We start from the raw sequence: 19,393 nt of genomic DNA on the forward strand, positions 1-19,393 counted from the left end.
TTTGCACATGGAAAACTGTTTTGCTTGTAGCTCTGACTTCTGCCAGAAGGATTTCAGAATTGCAAGCTCTTATGGCTACACCACCTTTCCTAATCTTCCACCTGGACATGGTGACCCTCAGGACTAACCCGTCACTCATCCCAAAAGTAGTGAGTGACCTATCCTTGAACCAGCCCATCCACCTGCCCACCTTCTTCCTTAACCCACAGGAGGATAGTGAGAGTGCTACATTCCCCAGAAGTTCACAGACAACTTAGGCTTTGTCTTCATAAAACCAAACCCCTTTAGGAAATCAGACCAGCTGTTTGTCTCCTTCCACCCCTGAGCCTTGGGGAAAGCTGTGAGCAAACAGACCATTTGGGCTTGTATCTCCCAGGCCATTTCCTTCTGCTACCTACAGCACGGTAAGACCTTGCAGGGCAATGTCAAGGCTCACTCCACCAGAGCAATGGCCTCTTCTGGAGCCTACTTTAAAGGGTTAGACACCAACTCCATACTTGAGGCAGCCACTTGGTCCTCAGTTCACACCTTCACCAAACACTACAAACTGGACCATATCTCCAGAGCCAGGGCAGAGGTTGCTAGGGCTATCCTACTCTGATTCCTGGAAACCTCATCTAGGCCACCTCCCAATTCAAAGTGAAGTTTTGCTCTCACCCACAAGTAGAATACTGTAACATTGGAATAGAAGGGCATAGGAAAGTTGTGTAAAATCGTACCATAACCATAAATGGCCTTCTCTTCCATGTTGCAGTATTCCTTTCCACCCATCTTCCCCACTTGTATGATTGCACTTGCTCTCCAGGTAATATTGCACAGGCTATGTCCTTACAGGTCTGGCTCCGACTGGGGCTTTTACTATGTTCTGAGGGCTGGTGCATGCAGACATCATTTTTATGGCCCACGTTCCCGCAGCCCCTTCAGACGTCCGATGCACCAAGAGGGACTGAAAAATCTTTGGAAACCTGGCCGGACAAACTGGAGAGGAAGAAGGGTAATCCCACAAGTAGAATACTGCAACATGGAAGAGAAGGACATCTATGGTTATGTTAAGATTTTACGTACCTTTCCTTTATGCCCCAACCTGTGATGGATGACTGCTGTGGCCAGATTTAGTTCATCGGACTACTCGTAGTTTTCCCCTGGTTTGTCTGGTGTAGCTCAATCATTACAGATGTGGGGGATGGGCATATCCCCAGCATCTGCAAAGTTGTCTTCCATAGGCAAGCGAGAACTGTTCTTGTCAGTATAAAAGGAAAAGTTGGGTGAAGGTCTACCATATAGTGGAGAAAGGGAGCCCGAGCCCTGAGATATTGTGCCAGCTTTGGGTCTTGTCTTTTTTACAGGGAGTTTCCCAGGAAAAAAAGGGGGGGGGGAAAGAGTTCTTCTGTCTTTATTTCCAATGGGCAAGGAAGATTTGCTAGGGAGTTAATTTCTGCTTTTTGTTTACCTACTACCCCTAGGAAAGAAAGAGATGTCCTTCCATATCACTGTTGCAGTATTTTTTGCCCAAGGGATCTCCTGCCAAGGATAGCCCAACATCCGGCCAGTGTGTCAATGCTTTTTAGTTTGTATAAGTGTCGTATTTCACATGCATTCTTCCCATGCAAGGTGTAAAGGTGGTGCATGGACACACACACCTTCTCTGCCACCATACTGAACATCATTGTTGAATGTCAGTCTGTACACCCTTCTGCTGTGCTGTTTATCAAGCTGTGTTTTCAGATAAGTTCCCCACTGAGGTTTTGTCTCTCTCTCTTTTTCTTATTTGTTGTGGTTATTATGTTCATGCCATTCAGAAAGGGAAAAATTCAGTGTGGGAGGCAAATTCTCCATAAAGGCTGTCATGACCACTGTCTCTGCTATTTGAATGCTTCCCACAATCACATACAGTGTGCCAGGTGTTTATGCTTAAGACTCTACATAGTTGTCTCTCTTCCTTGCCCACATATCTAGAGAACCAACATCTAAAGTTGTTAGCTGAGGGTGCTATGGTGGAATCCTCCCATGCCCAAGCCAGTCACCTGCCAAGATGAAAGCCAGAAAAGTTAGTCTGATCCGGTTGCTGTCCAGCCTCCCCCAGACGTCTGTCTCAAGGCTGGTGAAAGCCCAGAGGGGAGTGTCTGGTAGTTGCTTTGGATTCCTGTGCCATGACCCTGTCGGAGGCTGGCATGGATCTGGCTTTTCACATTCTCAAAGGCTTTTCAAACACATGTGCCTGATGTTGAGAAACCTTGGCTGATTATTTCCAAAGGACTGAAGGAGATTCCTCAAATCTTAGTTCGGGAGGAGATTCATGCAACCATTATCGAATCTCGCCAGGGGTCTGACGCTTTAAGGGTTTTTTATGTGGACATCACACAGAAAATGAAGCAAAATACAAAGCATATTTCCCCTGTCATTAAGGATCCCCATCATAAATGGAAGGATTTCACTCAGGTTTTCTTTAATGCTTTGATGGCCTTGAAGCCTCCTTGAAGAGTCCTTCCCTGGTCTTTCACAATACTTAAAAGGCCCAGGGAATTGGATTCCTTGAATGAGAACTTGGACTCGAGGGAAGAATCTTTGGCGTAGTCTTCCCAAATCCCTTCCTCTTCCTACTCCAGTTAAGAGAAGGATTCTATAGGTCCAGATTCCTCTCTGGAGGAACTCTCCTTTGGGAATACCATTGCCCATATGATGATTTCTTTTTAAACTGGGATTGTTCTCAAGTCTCTGAGGTTCAAAAAAGATGATATGAGCTCCTACAAATGGAGCCTCCTAAGCCATCTGTTTTTCCTCCTGTTCTGGCTGCCCATCTAGATAGCCTCTTACTCTTAGCCCTCTGCACCTAAGAAGCCAGATAGATTCTATAAAGTTCCCAAGGAGTGCAAATCTCTTTACAGATGCCCTTCTGCTGACCATTCTGTAGAGTCAATCTCCTCTGATAAGCCCTCCAAATTATTGCCCTCTACCAAACTTTGGCCTTCTGATAGGAATAGGAAGGCTATGGAAAGGATGGACAAAAAAGTTTACACTGCCACCACTCTATCCTTTAGGACCATCAACTACCAGAGTCGTATGTCCATGTATGTTTTGGCTGTCCTTTCTCAGGTTTCTAATGTGGTTTCTGACCTTCCTGTTTGAGGAGAAGGCTTCAGCTCTACTTGCTGGACTCTGCTTCTCAAGTTGCCCGCGGCTAAATTAAATGTGGCTATGACACAGTTGATGCCTCTTCCAGGGCTGCTGTCTTTTGTCCAGTTATGAGACATTAGTCTTGGTTTCATCTTCAGACTTTGCCTGATAATATTAAGGGGAAACGTTTAGATGCTCATCTGGATAATAAATATCTTTTTGAATCTGTTGTAGTGGTACTTTTCAAGTTTCTCAAGGATAAGGGTAAACCCTTTCAGGAGCTGAAACATATCTTTGTTTTTCCTATTCCCAAATTTCATAGGAATTATCCTGCTAAGTTTGCTTTTGTTTGTAAGCCGTCTTGCCCCCCCCCCCCCCACCCCCACGGGTAGGAAGGGTTCTAGGCATATGCTTTCTGCTAACGTTACTCAGACTCCTGCCTTCCAGAAACCTCCTTTCCAGGATAAGCTCAGTTCTATTTGACAGTTTACTTCCTCCCGCTCTCAGCCAGGTTCCATTTTCCCTCCATATTTCCCTGTCTCTTCCAAACTGGCGTCAGATAACTTCAGACTGTTGGGTTCTGTCCATTATCCATCAGGGATACTTCATGGTTTTGAAAATCCCCTCATTTTTAGGCATTCCTCAACCTCCTTGGAAGCAGATCTCTGATTTCCCCAGAGATTCTTCATTCTGTTTTGGCTCAGGACACCATTCAGACTGTGCTTCCTGCCCAGATGAGGAAGGGATTGTACTCCAGGATGTTTCTGGCCCCACAAAAGAGGGCACTTGGAGACCAATTCTGGATCTTTTCCAGCTGAACACCCTTCCCAAGATTCCTTCCTTTCAGATGTTATTTTTGCAAATATTTCTTTCTGTTTTACTCCAGGCTGTTTTTTTTCTCTGGATCTCAAGGAGGCATACCTTCACATCCTCATCCACCCTGTCTTCAGGAAATTTTTACATTTCTCTGTCTTTGCCCTTTGGCTTTTCTGCTGCCCTAAGGGTATTCACCAAATGCCTCGCTCCTGTCATTGCCTTTTGCTGGGTTCAGATCTTTCCCTATCTAGATCTGCATATTCGGCCTTCTTCCCCTTATATTCTGTTGCAAAATCTCAGGTTCACTATTTCCCTGTTAGAGTCTGGGGCTCATCATAAACTTCCAGAACTCAGTTTTGACTTTTTCCCAGGATCAGATTGTTCTCAGCTGCTGGCTTCAAATAGTTCACATGCTGGCATCCCTTCCTGCCATGAAAGCAGTGTCTCTAATTGCATTTTTTTCAATCCCTTCTTCCTCTGGGGTCTCTCTGAACCAGACAGATGTTCTTCGTGTTTCACTGTTGCAGTCATTACATTTGGGTTATCTGCTTGCAGTAGCCCTCGGTCGGCCTAATTAACAAAGTCTTGGGTCCTGCGTCGGTTGCTGTCCCTTCTTCCATGTCAGGTCGTCAGGGGTATAAAACATGCAGCCGACACCATTACATCAGTCTTTTCTTGCCGTGTGGTGCCCGAAGCAGAAGCAGTTTGCAAGTGCCGGTTGGCCGACTCCTGAAATTTTTGTTTTCTAGTTTCAGAACCAAAGTCTTCAACTAAAGCTAAGTACCCCGTTGGGGAAACTTTTTCTTGCTCCTTATCAATGTCAGTAAAAGTTAATAATTGCATTACTTGTGGAAAGCAAATACCTCATAAAGATTTTCATTCATACTGTATTCCTTGCCTAGGCCTTGACCACGATGTACCTTGCTGTCAGTTTTGTGCTTTATTTAATCAGCATACTATCCGTCTACGATATCTTTTCGCCTCTAAATGTTTCGGTTCTCTGTTTAATTATGCAGAAATGTCGTCTGTTAGCCATCCGACTACCGGGATTCCGAAAAAACACAAAGATAAAGACAGAGACAGGCCGCAGAGGTCCAAAACTGCCGACGACACTTCTAAGCCAGTCGCCAGTTCGCTGGTACTAAGTGAGGCACTTTCACAGCCCCCGGTACCCGCTACTTCGGATTTGCAGGCCTCTACTGAGACCCATTTGGAGTCCGGTATGCCACGAGATGCTTCAACTATGGAACCTGCGGATGTCTTTACCTTGGATGGGTCCGGTGCCGCTGTGCAGGCACCAGCTTCTGAGGGTGTATTCAGGCCTACGGACTTGCATAGTAAACAGACACCTCCTTCTTCATTTAGGTATAAATCTCGAACCATGCCTAAAAAACCAACGCCCAGGCCACATGCTCAGGCCTCTATGCCTAAAAAAACAAATGATAAGAATGGCTGAAGATCTTATAACTCTTAATCAGTGGAAGCCAACCTCCCCCTTCTAAGAGACCTAGGACTGAGGTTGTTTATGAATCTTCTGACCAGGATTCTGATTCTTCTGATGATCTGGATTTGCCCTCATCTCCTTTATGAGGATTCTGATGCAGAGGACACTATTCCCTCTGCTTCCCCTCCGGAGAATTTTTCTTTTGGTGAAACCTTACATACTCTAAGGGAGCATTTCCACTGGGAAAGTCAGGATTTCTCTGATTCAAAAAAGAGGCTTCGGGATTTCTTACTCCTGCCTCAGCATAGGCCTTTAGCTATTCCTCCTGTACTAGACATTGTTGATGATGCTTTTTCGGAATCTAGTTTGGCCCCTGATCCTTTGCCTCCTGCTCCCAGAAAACCTGACATATATTACAGGGTTCCTAATTCACACAAGTTCCTTTTTAAAAATCCTGTTGCGGTTCCAGAGACTATTTCACAGGGACCTAAGGGCATTAAGGATTCTACTGCTAAAAATCATATCCCTTCTGATAGAGACTCCAGGGCGCTGGATAGATGGGGTAAGAAGGTTTACACTTCTGCAGCCTTGGCCATTAGGTCTTTAAACTGCCAGTTTCATATGTTAAAGTATCAGCAACATGTTATTGGATTGCTTAAATAGAAAATGATGTTGATTCCTGACTGCAGGTAATAAAGAATTACAGGATTTAATGCATTCTGCTGAACAAGTTGGAAAACATACTTTGCAATGTGGATTTGATTCATTAGAGCCTCTTGCAGGTCTGCTGTTACTGGGTCTGTGCTCAGAAGGCAAGCTTGGCGTAAGGTGCAATCTTTGCCTGATCATGTTTAAGCTGAATTGTTGGATGCTTCTTTAAATCAGGACCGGCTGTTTGGCAACAAGGCTGAGGAAGTTCTTAAAAAGATTGAAGATAAAGCTAAATCTATGCAAACTGTTAAAGATTTCTTACAAGTTCAGCCTCCTAGATTTAGTAGGCACTGGCCCTCTAAGAATTGGTCCTTTCCAGCCCCTTCCAGGTCTTCTCAAGCCAAACCCAGACACAGCAGAAACCCCAGGTTTCAGTCCCAGGGGAGACACAAGACTAAGCAGTTGGGGGGTTTTTGCACCCAAATCGACAGTAAGACTCCCCCCTATGAAACACTGTCTCAATGACTTGCTTTTAAAACTTCCAAGCACTTCCCAACTGAATGATCCTTTAGGTGGAAAAACTGGTCTGCAGGCCAAAAACTGGGAACTCATTACCCAGGATAAATGGGTTTTAAATATAGTGTCCCAATGATACAGATTTCACTTCCACACCTTACCTACACCAAGCGGGTGGCCAGATCTACCCCCAAGTCAGAGGGCAGAAGCCCAAAATCAAGTATTCTCTCTCTTAAGCATGGGGGCTATTCAGTTGATACCAGAAGAGGAAAAGGGACAAGGTTTCTATTCGAGATTTTTTCTGGTACCCAGGAAAGGCAATACATAGCATCCTGTCCTGGACCTTTCTACTCTAAATACCTTTCTGGTGATTCCAAAATTCAAGATGCCGACTCTTCACCAGCTGCTTCCTATGCTAGACAAAGATGCATGGTTGGCAACACTAGACTTAAAAGAAGCATACCTGCACATCCCTATCAGGGAGTCTTGCAGAAGATACCTACGTTTCAAAGCAGGCTACATGCACCATCAGTTCTCTGCACTGCCCTTTGGCTTATCTACTGTGCCCAGGGCATTCACAAAGTGCCTAGCTCCAGTATTGGGTCCTGCTTCTGTTGCTGTCTCTTCTTCCATGACGTCAGGACGTCATGGATATAAAACATGTAGCCGGCGCTATCCCATCAGTCTTTCTTGCCGTGCGGTGCCCGAAGCCGAAGCAGTTTGCAAGTGCCGGTCAGCTGGCTCCTGAAATTTTTAATTTTCGAGTTTCAGAACCGAAGTCTTCAACTAAAGCTAAGTACCCCATCGGGGAAACTTTTTCTTGCTCCTTACCGATGTCAGTAAAAGTTAATACTTGCATTACTTGTGGAAAGCAAATGCCTCATAAAGATTTTCATTCGTACTGTATTCCTTGTCTAGGCCCTGACCACGACGTACCTTGCTGTCGGTTTTGTGCTTTATTTAATCAGCGCACTGTCCATCATCAGTATATTTTCGCTTCTAAATATTTCGGTTCTCGGTTTAATTATGCAGAAATTTTGTCGGTTAGCCATCCGACTACCGGGATTCCAAAAAAACACAAAGATAAAGACAGTGACAGGCCGCTGAGGTCCAAAACTGCCGACAACGCGTCTCCTAAGCTAGTCGCCAGTTTGCCGGTACTCAATGAGGTGCTTTCGCAGCCCTTGATACCCGCTACTTCTGATTCGCAGGCCTCTGCTGAGACCCATTTAGAGTCCAGTATGCCACAAGATGCTACAACTATGGAACCCGCTGCTGTCTCTACCTTGGATGGGTCCGGAGCCGCGGTGCAGGCACAGGCTTCTGAGGGTGTATTCAGGCCTACGGACTTGCATATTAAACCGATGCCTCCTTCTTCTCTTAGGCCTAAATTTCGAATCATGCCTAAAAAATGACGCCCAGGCCACATGCTCAGGTCTCTATGCCTAAAAAACAAATGATAAGAATGGCTGAAGATCTAATAACTCTAATCAGGGGTAGCCAACCTCCCCTTTCTAAGAGGTCTAGGACCGAAGTGGTTTATGAATCTTCTGACCAGGATTCTATTTTTTTCTGATTCTTCTGATGATCTGGATTTGCCCCTATCTACTTATGAGGATTCTGATGCAGCGGACACCATTCCCTCTGCTTCCTCTCCAGAGGATTTTTCTTTCGGGGAAACCTTACATACTCTAAGGGAGCATTTCCACTGGGAAGGCCAGGATTTTTCTGATTCAAAAAAAGAGGCTTTGGGATTTCTTACTCCTACCTTAGTATAGGCCTTTAGCTCCTGTACTAGACTTTGTTGATGATGCTTTTTCGGAATCTAGTTTGGCCCCTGATAAGATACCCCCCTATGGTAAACTGTCTCAATAACTTCATTTTAAAATTTCCAAGCACTTATCAAATGACTGCCCCTTTGGGGGGAAAGATTGCTCTTCATGCAAAGAACTGGGAACTCATTACCCAGGACAAATGGGTTTTAAATATAGTGTCCCAGGGATACAGATTTCACTTCCACACATTGTCAACACCAAGCGGGTGGCCAGACCTACCCCCAAATCAGTGGGCAGAGGCCCAAAAACAAGTACTTTTTCTCTTAAGCATGGGGGCTATTCAACTGGTACCAGAAGAGGAAAAGGGACAAGGTTTCTACTTGAGACTTTTCCTGGTACCCAGAAAAAGACGATTCATGGCGTCCTATCCTGGACCTGTCTACTCTAAACACCTTTTTGGAGATTCCAAAATTTAAGATGCTGACTCTTCACCAATTACTTCCTATGCTAGGCAAAGATGCCTGGTTGGCAACACTAGATTTAAAAGAGGCATATCTGCACATCCCAATCAGGGAATCTTGTAGAAGATACCTACGCTTCAAAGCAGGCTACAAGCAGTATCAGTTCTCTGCACTGCCCTTTGGCTTATCTACTGCGCCCAGGTATTCACAAAGTGCCTAGCTCCAGTTATTACATTTTGCAGGCAAAGAAATATTCAAATATACCCATACCTGGACGATTGTCTAATTCAGGCAGAAAGCCAGGACATACTTTTGAATCATCTGGCCTTTGTACAAAGGGTTCTAACTTGTCTGGGGTACACCATAAATGAAAAGAAATCACATCTGGTACCCTGTCAACAAATTCTATTCCTGGGAGCAAGCTTGAATACAACTTCCCAGATGGCCTACATTACGCCAGAGAAACAAATTCATTTGACAACATACTTCAAACAAGTGGCCACAAAAACCCTGCTATCTGCAAGACAAATACTGCAAGCCTTGGGGTTCATGGCCTCCTGCATTCTTCTAATTCCATATGCAAGATTGCATATGAGGAAACTACAATGGTATCTAAAAAGCCTATGGTGTCAACATACTCAGGATCTAAAAGCAATGATTCATATCATACTTTGTCTACGACTAGAGTTCCTTTGGTGGGCAGAGGCCTGCCACCAAAACAAGGGATTACCTTTCACACCACCCCCTGCCGCCCAAACCCTGACAACAGACGCATTAGACTATGTATGGGTGCTCACCTGGCAGGGAAGTGCATTCAGGGCAAATGGAACCCAAGTCAAATGCACCTGCATATCAATCAAAAAGAAATGTTAGCTGTATAGAATACTCTGACAGCCTTTAAGGACCACAGTCTTCCAGGGCAACTAATGGTAAAGACGGGCAACACCACTGTTATGTGGTACATAAACAAGCAAGGGGTACACATTCTTACCCCCTCTGCAGACTAGCCATGGCATTGTGGAACACAGCCTTGAGCTACTAAGTGCACCTCCAAGCCCAATTCCTGCCTGGAAAGTTAAATACACTGGTAGACGGACTAAGCAGAAACCTCATGGACCCACACGAGTGGAAACTGGAACCAAGGATTTTCAACATGTTGACAAGCAAATGGGGGAGCCCAGATATAGATCTGTTTGCCTCTCCCCACAACTACCACTTGGACAAATTTTGCACAAGGACTCCACACAAACAAGCCTGGAAAGTGGATGTTCTGTCCGTCTGCTGGAAAAACTTATCAGTCTATGCCCCCCCCCCCCCCCCTGCCTCTGCTCTCCAAAGTACTGCCAAAAAAATCAAACGGGACTAACCAAGGATGATTTTGATTGCTCCAGACTGGCCACGCCAGCACTGGTACTCCCTCCTGCGCAGTGTGTCATGGTTATCCCCATGGCACCTGCCACAGACTCCTTCCCTGTTGTCTCAGCAGGCGAACCAGATTCTGAACCTTGCAGGCTGGCTAATTACATAATCGCTCCTTTGCCATCCCTCAGTAAACCTGTGATGGATATCTAGGCCTAGCACTAGAAAATCCTATGCTGAAAAATGGAAAAGATTCTGTGCCTGGAACCAATCTCAAGAGATGAGCACAGCAGCGCCCAATTTACCTCAGATTTTATAATACTTAACTGAGTTGCTTCACAAGGGCCTGTCTTTTTCCTCCATTAAAATCCACGCCTCAGCCATTTCAGCTCATTATAATACAGAAGCCCCCCTCTTCTCGCATCCACTGTTCAAGCAGTTCCTCAGAGGGGCCAAAAATTTGAGACCACCCAGGAGAGCTTCAACCCCAGCCTGGGACCTTAACTTTGTTTTGGAGAAACTCACTCCACCTCCTTTCGAGCCAGCTGCTACTGCAGACTTAAAGTTTCTTTTTTGAAGAACAACTTTCCTTTTAGCAATCACTTCAGCTAGAAGGGTTTCTGAATTACAAGCCCTTATGGCAGTGGAGCCTTTCATCATCTTTCATGCGGACAGGGTGTCCCTCAGAACCAATCCATCCTTCATGCCCAAGGTGGTATCCAATGTGGCTGTTAATCAGTCCATTCATTTGCCAACATTCTTTCCCAATCCACAGAACAAAGAGGAATGGATACTGCATTCCTTAGTTGTGCACAGACAACTCAGATTCTACTTGGATAAGACTAAATCTCAAAGGAAATCTGAACAACTGCTGGTAGCATTTGCTGCAGGGGCAGAGGGGAAGGTGATTTCAAACCATTTCTAAATGGACAGGCCATTGCATTCATTCCTGCTATAAGCACCATGGAAAACCTATCCCCCAGGGGATCAGACCTCACTCCACCAGGGCTGCATCTACCTCTACAGCCTTTCTCAGAGGCGTCCGTACCAGGGACATCCTAGAAGCTGCTACCTGGAGTTCTGTACATACTTTTACCAAGCATTAACATTTGCCAATTTTCTCTAAATCCAGAGCTGGCTTTGCCACTGCAGTCTTGCAGGGCCATATAACTGGTCCTAATGCTGTCTAAATTCCTCCTCCCAACCACAGCTTTGGGAATCTACCCAAATGTAATGACTGCAACAGTGAAACACGAAGAACATAGTACAGTTGTGTACACTTACCATAAATGTAGATGTTCGAGTGTATTCACTGTTGCAGTCGAAGTTACCCTCCCTCCAGCCCCTAAATTCTTTAGGCTATACGTCTACTTTCCTTTACTATGCTTAAACGCCTTTTTGTTGTATTTGCTTTTTTTGTTGGAGGTATATCATTGTACTTTTATATTTAATTGCTCCCCATTAGGGGGGCACCTGATATCCGGGGCAAAAAAAACTGACGTCATGGAAGAAGGGACAGCAACCGATGCAGGATCCAAGACTTTGTTAATCAGGCCAACTGAAGGCTACCTACAAGCAGATAACCCAAATCTAATGACTACAACAGTGAATACACTCCAACATCTACATTTATGGTAAGTGTACGCAACTGTACTTTATGAATACTGCAACATTAGAATAGGAGGACATAGAATAGTTGTGTAAGAACTTACCATAATCTTAGCTATCCTTCTCTTCTATGTTGCAGTATTCAATCCCACCCACCTACCCCGTTTCCTTCTCACTACTGTCTCAGTTTTCACCTGTAGGCACATTGCCATTGTCTCCTCTGGTCTCTACCTACACAGCCATCCTACTGCCCTGGGACTGGCCTACATGCAAGTCTAAGGGTCTCATACTTAGGACCCTTCTGGTCAAACTTCACAGGCACTACTGTATGCGGCAAAACAATTCTGATGAGGGTACATGCAGACGTCACTATTATACCCAATGTCGGTTTATGGCCCTGGGAACAGACGTCACATGTACCCCCCTGGAACAAAGACTTCGGTATACTGGCTTGACAGTGGCGCTGCAAGCAGCAACTCCCTACTGTTATGAATACTGCAACATACAAGAGAGGGACATCTAAGGTTATGGTAAGTTCTTACACAACTATTATTTTTATCTGCTTTAAAAAAATGTTTTTCTCACAGCTTTTAGTTTATCTTACAGTCTGCCTCATGCCCCTAGGAAATCTGACAGGTTAGACAGAATACCTCAGACTTGCATGTTTTGTTTTCTAACTCCATAGAAGACCCTGTAATGATTTCCATACCAAAACTGCTTCAACTAGACAGATTGCAAATGCTAATCCCATTCCCTGTGACAAAGATGGCAAAGCTTTTGACAGATTTGAGGGGAAAGTGTATCCTTCCACTTAACCATTCACGATTTTTAACTGCTAGGCTCAGATTAAGTTTCACCTCCATCTTTTGAGAACATGAACAAGTTGACTGTTAACCTTCTGTCCTCTGAGGTAAAAATTGTTGAATGCTTTACTGTTTTGCTCCTTATTTAATAAAACCTGTCTTAAATTGTTCTTATGATACTGCTTCCAGGCCAGCTTCTTCTGGGTCATTCATGAGAAGATTTGCTTGGGTTCATTCTCCTAAAGTCTTTCTGAAGATGTTAAAACTGAGATTTTAAATTCTCTCTTTGGTAAAGTTCTGTTTGGCCCTTCTGCTGTTGATTTCATGAGAAGGGAAAGGTTGATTCAATGGATGACCCTTGTATCCAATCTTCCTTTTCTAAGGCACATACAAACTTTCTTTCCACCTCGGCTCCCTTTTTCAAATATTTACACAGCAAGATTCCTCCAAAATGGATTTTAAAAAGCAATGTCAAGGATGCTCAAAAAGAAAGGGAAAGCCTCTGAAAATCAATACAGTCCAAAAACTCTGAATAATTATTGGCCTCTTCACCCTCCCCCCACATAATCTCTACCTGTCTTAGTCTACATCTTCTTGTATGGCACAGTATTGTTTCAGACAAATGGGTTCTCAGTCATTCAATAGAGGCACAGTTGGCAGTGGAATACCCCCTCCCTTTTAAGGATTTCTTGCTGAGTTAACTAGTTGTCTGTTTCCTCCAGTTATGTCATCTTTGAATGCCTCTAAATCTGTAGTCAGAAAATGACCATAGCCTGCCAAAAAATTGCAGCTGCACAAAAAAAAAGGTTAACACCTGCTATTGCACAGCCATAAAGCAACTTGAGTGTCTTTAGAAAAATTGAACTGCAGACACACCTAACATTTCTGAACAACTGATGTATATATCCTCCCCTGCTCTAAGTAACATGTTAAAATGGTATGTCACAAATAAACTGGTTGATTTTAAACAGGAACCACCACTCGACCTCCACGACCACTGCAAAAACAACCACAGTACACCAGAATCCAGAAGTTTATTACACGTTGATGTCTCGGCAAACTGCCTTCAAGGAGACTCCTGACCTTTGACATGAGGTTGTAACTCAGTAGATAGTCCTCACCAGTCTTTTGGTCAGGCAGTCCTTTCTGATTTCAAGGAAGTTACAGATTCTCTGAGAAGACACTTTGCTTGTAGGCTTTGGGGGGGGGGGGGTCATGTCTGCTCTCCAATCATATATGGAGTCTAGTTTCCCCACAGAGAACAAAGCAGCACGTCAGTCGGCTATTGCAAGTGCTGTTTTTCTTGCTGTGAGGGCGTTGTAGAAACAGCTGCTTCCAGGGCCTGTCCTTATCTGGTCAACTAGCCAGTCCATTCATGTAAGGATGCATAAGTTCCTGCTCCCCAGGGAGATGATTCTTGCCTGTGAGTAAACCATAGATAAGGGATGTCATTGTCAAACTGATTTATATCCTTGAAAAAGTAAATAAGCTAGCAGACATTCCAAGATTCCCTTTCAGCCCTCATGTGGCGCTGCGAATTTAGAAACAGTACCTGGTTAGAATCTTCCAGAAGTGGAGTACACGGAGTCAACCTGTTTGCTGCTGGCAGTCCCCCTTTCCTCTGATCTTTGTATCTAGTAGATGAGAATGCCATGTCAGAGGAGGTTCCTGTACTAATCCTTGCTAATTTCCTAGTCTTATCGCAAAGTTAAGTGAAGAGAAATGGAGTGTCATTGTTTTCCATCCCCATTTGCTGTGAAAGGAAAAATTTCAGGCTGTAAGTCCCTAACAGCAGCAGAAGCTCCTATTCTAAGTCAGAGATGTCCATCATGGTTGGAGAGAGAACCAGTTCCACTTCTGTACCTGATGTCTAATGCAGATCCACTCAGCCTGACAGATTCTTCATCTAAGGTCTCAGTGGTTATTGTGGCTTCTTGGAAACCTTTCATTTGGTAGGCCTATGCTTCCAGATGGAAACAGTTCTCAGTTCTGGTAAAGCTGTGCCCTTTGCTGCCCTACTCAGTCAGCATGTAGGCATTTTTGAGTTGTATGAGACACTTGTATGACTTGACCTCAATTGTTCAATTGTTAGTGTACACTAGTCTGCTGTCTCTGTGCATTTTAACCATGTGGACAACAGGGCTGCATCCCAGCACTGGCTGATCGAGCAGTCCCTTAAAGGAGTGTTCCATCTGTGTCATCCTTTGAAGAACTTCCCTTCTGTGGGAAATGAAGTTGGTTTATAACTTTGCCTCCCTCCATTCAACAGAGTTGCATGCTTACTCCAAGAATGTATTGCAGATTTCAGTACAACCTCTTGATCTTAAGTGAATACCTTCACCAGACTTTATACTCTGGCTACATAAAGAAACTTCCATAATCCAGGGCTCAGCTTTTTGAGTTCTGTGCCTATGTGATCCTTCAGCTTTTTTCGCACTAATGGTTTACTACTAAGAATTATTCCTACCCAAGGACCTATCAAGGAGGTTCTGGAATATTGGGTGTAAGAGATGCATGCTGTAACTATATCAGTTCAAGTGCATGATGACCGCACTTTATTGGTCAGGAATGCTCTCTCTCCATCCTGCTGTGGATGGATGGATATTCTCTCTGCTAGACTCAGCTGCTCAGGTTCAAGTTGAGCAAGTATGTGATTGTATGTTGAATAATTATTTGTTTTATAAAGGTTTTAAGTGTTCACTGTGGTTTCTTGATTTACGGGAATGTGCTTGCTAGTGGAATGGAGGAAAGTTGATTAACCTGGTAAGTGGTGTGAGCACTTTTGACAAGTTATGCAACAGTGTGTTTTGGTATGGGTGCATGGTTGTCCCCAGGCATGGAATTCCACAGAAACCAAATATCACATTTTGATTGGTGGATAAGACAAACTCTTCCATAAATCTTTTGAGGAGAATCCTAGCATAGTTCCATTAATACATTTATTTATAATACATGCAGTACATTTAACGTCTTATGGAAGGTATCTATATAACTGGTCAGTTTTAGAACCAAGCACTTGTCTTGGTACCAGTTCAGGACATCTCATTGTGTACTGAGCAAGGGAGCTTGAGATACAGAAAAGGAGTAGCCACTGAGAAATTGAGAAGAGTGCAATCCCAAGTATGTACCAACTGCAGAGTGCCCTTGGCTGATATGAGTATTATCATTTGTTTGCATTGTGGATGTGCACTAGAGATTTACCAAATTGTATTTTTTTTTAATATGTCTTGTATGTATTTTGAAAATGTTTACAGTTTGTAATTGTTGCCTTTCATTTTCTAAGATCATTCTTCTAGATTATGGAATGAAGGAACAAAACCCAATTAATAATGTCAATTTCTATTGCAAGGATGACCCCAGCAGGGCAATCAAGATCCGTAAAAATCAGGTGTGTTCAGCTTCACTGTTTGTTCTTTTAAACTGATTTGTTGCATGATACTTCTTAAATGTTTTATTACTGTTCCATGCAGTGGCGCTCAACAAATACCAAATAATGCAAATAAGGTGGCTGAGTTGGATGGTTACAGCTTGATGCTGATTTAGTGATTTATATAATACCATATAATTCTGGGGCTGATGGATTTTATAGCAGTTGGTGTGGTTTAGTCATGATGCTGAAGGTAAAAGTAATCAAGAGGAGATACTGATGACCTTTGTGTTGTTTCAGTCTTCTATTCTCTTTCCTGTTTGGGGCTTCTCGTGTGTTTTTTGCTAACGGTTACATGTTAGTTTAGTAGTTAGTTCCACAAAATTTGCCTTTTATGTAGAAGCGGCATGACATTAGATACTTGTACCTTACTGTATAGTAATCACATTTCCATGACTTAGCTTTAATGCAATAAAGTTTCCATACAGAATTCTTATCTTAAAGCAATGGTTTGTTATATGTACTAACATAAGATGCAATAAAATATAGCCCATCTTCAGTGCCTCTAGGATTATATGTCACAGTTGTTAGTACTGCTGGGCATCTGGAAAAAAATTTCAGGTAGTTGCTTGCTCCTTCCTGATTGGTCCCATGATGCTGCTTGCCTGTTAGGCCTCTAGTTCTTCACTGCCATGTATCTAAGATGTTCTTCGTGTTTCACTGTTGCAGTCATCACATTTGGGGGATTATCTGCTTGCAGTAGCTCTCAGTTGGCCTGATTATCAAAGTCTTGGGTCCTGCGTCGGTTGCTGTCTCATCTTCCATGACGTCAGGTAGTTAGGGGTATAAAGCATGCAGCCGACACCATTACATCGGTTTTTCTTGCCCCAGATGTCAGGTGCCCCCCTAATGGGAAGTAATTAAATATATATACAAGGTTATACCTCCAACAAAAAAGTAAATACACCAAAGAGCTTTTAAGCATAGTAAAAAGGAATAGAGGTATAGCCAAAAGAAAGGCGATGAACATAAATAATTAATTTTCTCAACTCCAGAGCAGAAAACGAACAGGATATGCTATCTGCATTTCAGTCCCACCCCCACCCCTAACTTCACACACACACACACACAGTTATTCTCTGGCACCATCGTTGTCATCAGTCACAAAGTTACTACACCTGTGGCCACCTCCTCCAGTGACCACTCTCCTGCTAGCATTCTCTTTCCTTAAGCAGTCTGAGCTGGTATGAGTGTCTCCACAACTCTGCTATAAGTGTTGATTGCCAAGGCATCAGTGCAGGGACCTATTCGTTTCTTGACATCATACTCTTCTAGAACTGAGTTTGACTCTGCTTCTGTCCTCTGTCCCAGTGTTAACCACAATTGCTTTTCTACCAGTGGCAGCCAAACCTTTTATGATTGTTGCCTTCCTTTCCCAGGCACTGATGGCCCAATACATGTCTCACCAGGCTTTACAGAGCCAGGATTGACAGGCATACTACTAGAGTAACTGAAATACCATCCTTGTAGAAAATGCAATCAGGAAGTAAAAATAAAAATCCAGTAATTTATTAGTATCAAGTGCTTTCATCTCTTGTAATAGACTTCATCAGAATATTGTATTCTGATGGAGTCTCTTACAGGAGATGAAAGCACTTACTACTAATAAATTGCTGAATTTTTATTTTTACTTCCCTAGTGCATTTTCTACAAGGATGGTATTTCAGTTATTTTAGTGACATTTGTGTGGTTTTAACTTGGTGTGGTGTTCCTTGGTGTTTGTATACTACTAGAGTACCCTGTACCAGTGCTTTCCATCCAGTCTGTAACTGAAGCTTTCCCAGTGCTGACACTAGGGGCAATCCAAGCATCCATGCCAGCAGAATCCGCCATGGGCAAGCAGATGATACTACAAGGGCTATTGCAGCATGTACTAACAGCCAAGCCATAAAAAGGTCCTTGTGTTCTTCCAGGACAGCACCCTTTCTTAAGAGGTCCCTTAAGGCTCAGGCCAAGTCTAAGCAGAAAATGTTATTCCAGTTTGGCTGATGGACAATGGTCTGCTTCCCTGATGTCAACTTCTTGATATTGCCACATTCAAAGAGTTCCTGTGTTTGATTCAGGAGAAGGCGGTTGACCTATAGACTGCCATTCCTGTACCCCAGAGAAGGCATCAGGAAGCATGCAGGTTTCACTACACAGATCCTCTGGGTATCCCTCTCCCTTGTTTTATATCTTTAAAGAGGCCATCATGACTGTTTTGAGGCAATCTGGATACAGTTGCCCTACTCACTTTTAAGTCAGATAGGCATTTTCACCCTCCTAGGATAGCATAATCTGGTCAGAGACATCTGTGCCAGGCATTGTAGTCTCAGCAGCTGCCCTCAAGAGGACATGTACCCCACAGAGCCCTCAGTACAACAATAAAGTGTGATGGATAGGCTATATAATCTTGTCTTTGGATCCTGCATGCTATTGTCTGAGGACATTAAATTACTTGGCTCATGTGGTGTTTTTTTTTAAAGAGAGTTGACAGGTGAAAGTATATGTGTATGTAGTTGAGGGCTTGACTAATGGGATAAAAACAGAAGATAAGGGCTCATATAGTGGTGTCTTCCAATGTGATAAACCACCAAGTCTTGGATCATTTAAAGCAAGGGTTTTGCCTGAGCTGCATCATTCAACATTTTGATGTGCTGGCACACATGGCTTAGGTGAATATACTTTTCAGAGGAGTGTTATTTTTAGACTTGTTCCCCTTTACATGTCCTTTGCTGCTTGTTGAAGAAGTAAGTAGGGGACCTTAACATGAGGGAGCAGGGTAAAATCCTGATGGCATGTGGTTGTGAAGTTCCTACCTCCTCAGTGGTCCTTTATTAAAATCCAAAGGAGGCTGTGCAAGATGTAGCTCCAAAGAGCCACAGTAGAATCACTTGAGGTGGAGCTTGAAGAAGCTAGGGCCCAAGTCCATTTCAAGGTAATAGCTGCATAGGCTTTTACAGTGAATCAGGGATTTAGGAGCATTTAAAAAAAAAAAGGGTCTTCATTCATAGTTTAAGCTGTCTCATGTTGTGCCCATAGACTCTTTTGGGCAAAGTGACCATGCTTTGCAGTTCTGTCTTGGACATTTGTTGATGTTCTTCGTGTTTCACTGTTGCAGTCATAACTGTAGGGTGATCCTGCCGGCAGGCAGCCCGAGGTCGGCCAGAATCCCAAAGTCTGGGTCCGGCGTCGGCTGTACCAGCAAGCACCCTGATGTCAGAACGCAGGGGTATAAAGCTGACAGCCGACGCCATCTTCTCCAGTCTTTCTTGCTGTGCGGTGGAAAGCAGCTCGCAAGTCGTTGGTTGGCGTTTTCAGACAACGTGCTTTGATTGTCTTCGGTCCAAAGTTTTCTACTTCTCTTCTCAAGCTAAGTACCCCATTGGGGAAACTTTTTTCTTGCTCCTCCGATGTCAGAAAAAGTTAATAATTGTATA

The 19,393-nt window shown here is 43.7% G+C and overlaps 1 protein-coding gene across 1 annotated transcript in view; it reads left to right on the forward strand.

Annotated features, from left to right (window-relative positions):
- Window positions 1-19,393, forward strand: part of SAMHD1 (SAM and HD domain containing deoxynucleoside triphosphate triphosphohydrolase 1) — a gene marked incomplete in the record, with an annotated part of 1,343,678 nt that overhangs the window by 1,085,515 nt on the left and 238,770 nt on the right. Inside the window, 1 exon segment of the mRNA XM_044090179.1 lies at window positions 15,831-15,935. Within this exon segment, the coding sequence (XP_043946114.1) occupies window positions 15,831-15,935 (105 nt within the window).

Source organism: Protopterus annectens, chromosome 12.part0, assembly GCF_019279795.1.
Source record: "Protopterus annectens isolate FY-2018-M chromosome 12.part0, PAN1.0, whole genome shotgun sequence".
In the NCBI taxonomy this organism is placed as follows: domain Eukaryota; kingdom Metazoa; phylum Chordata; order Ceratodontiformes; family Protopteridae; genus Protopterus; species Protopterus annectens.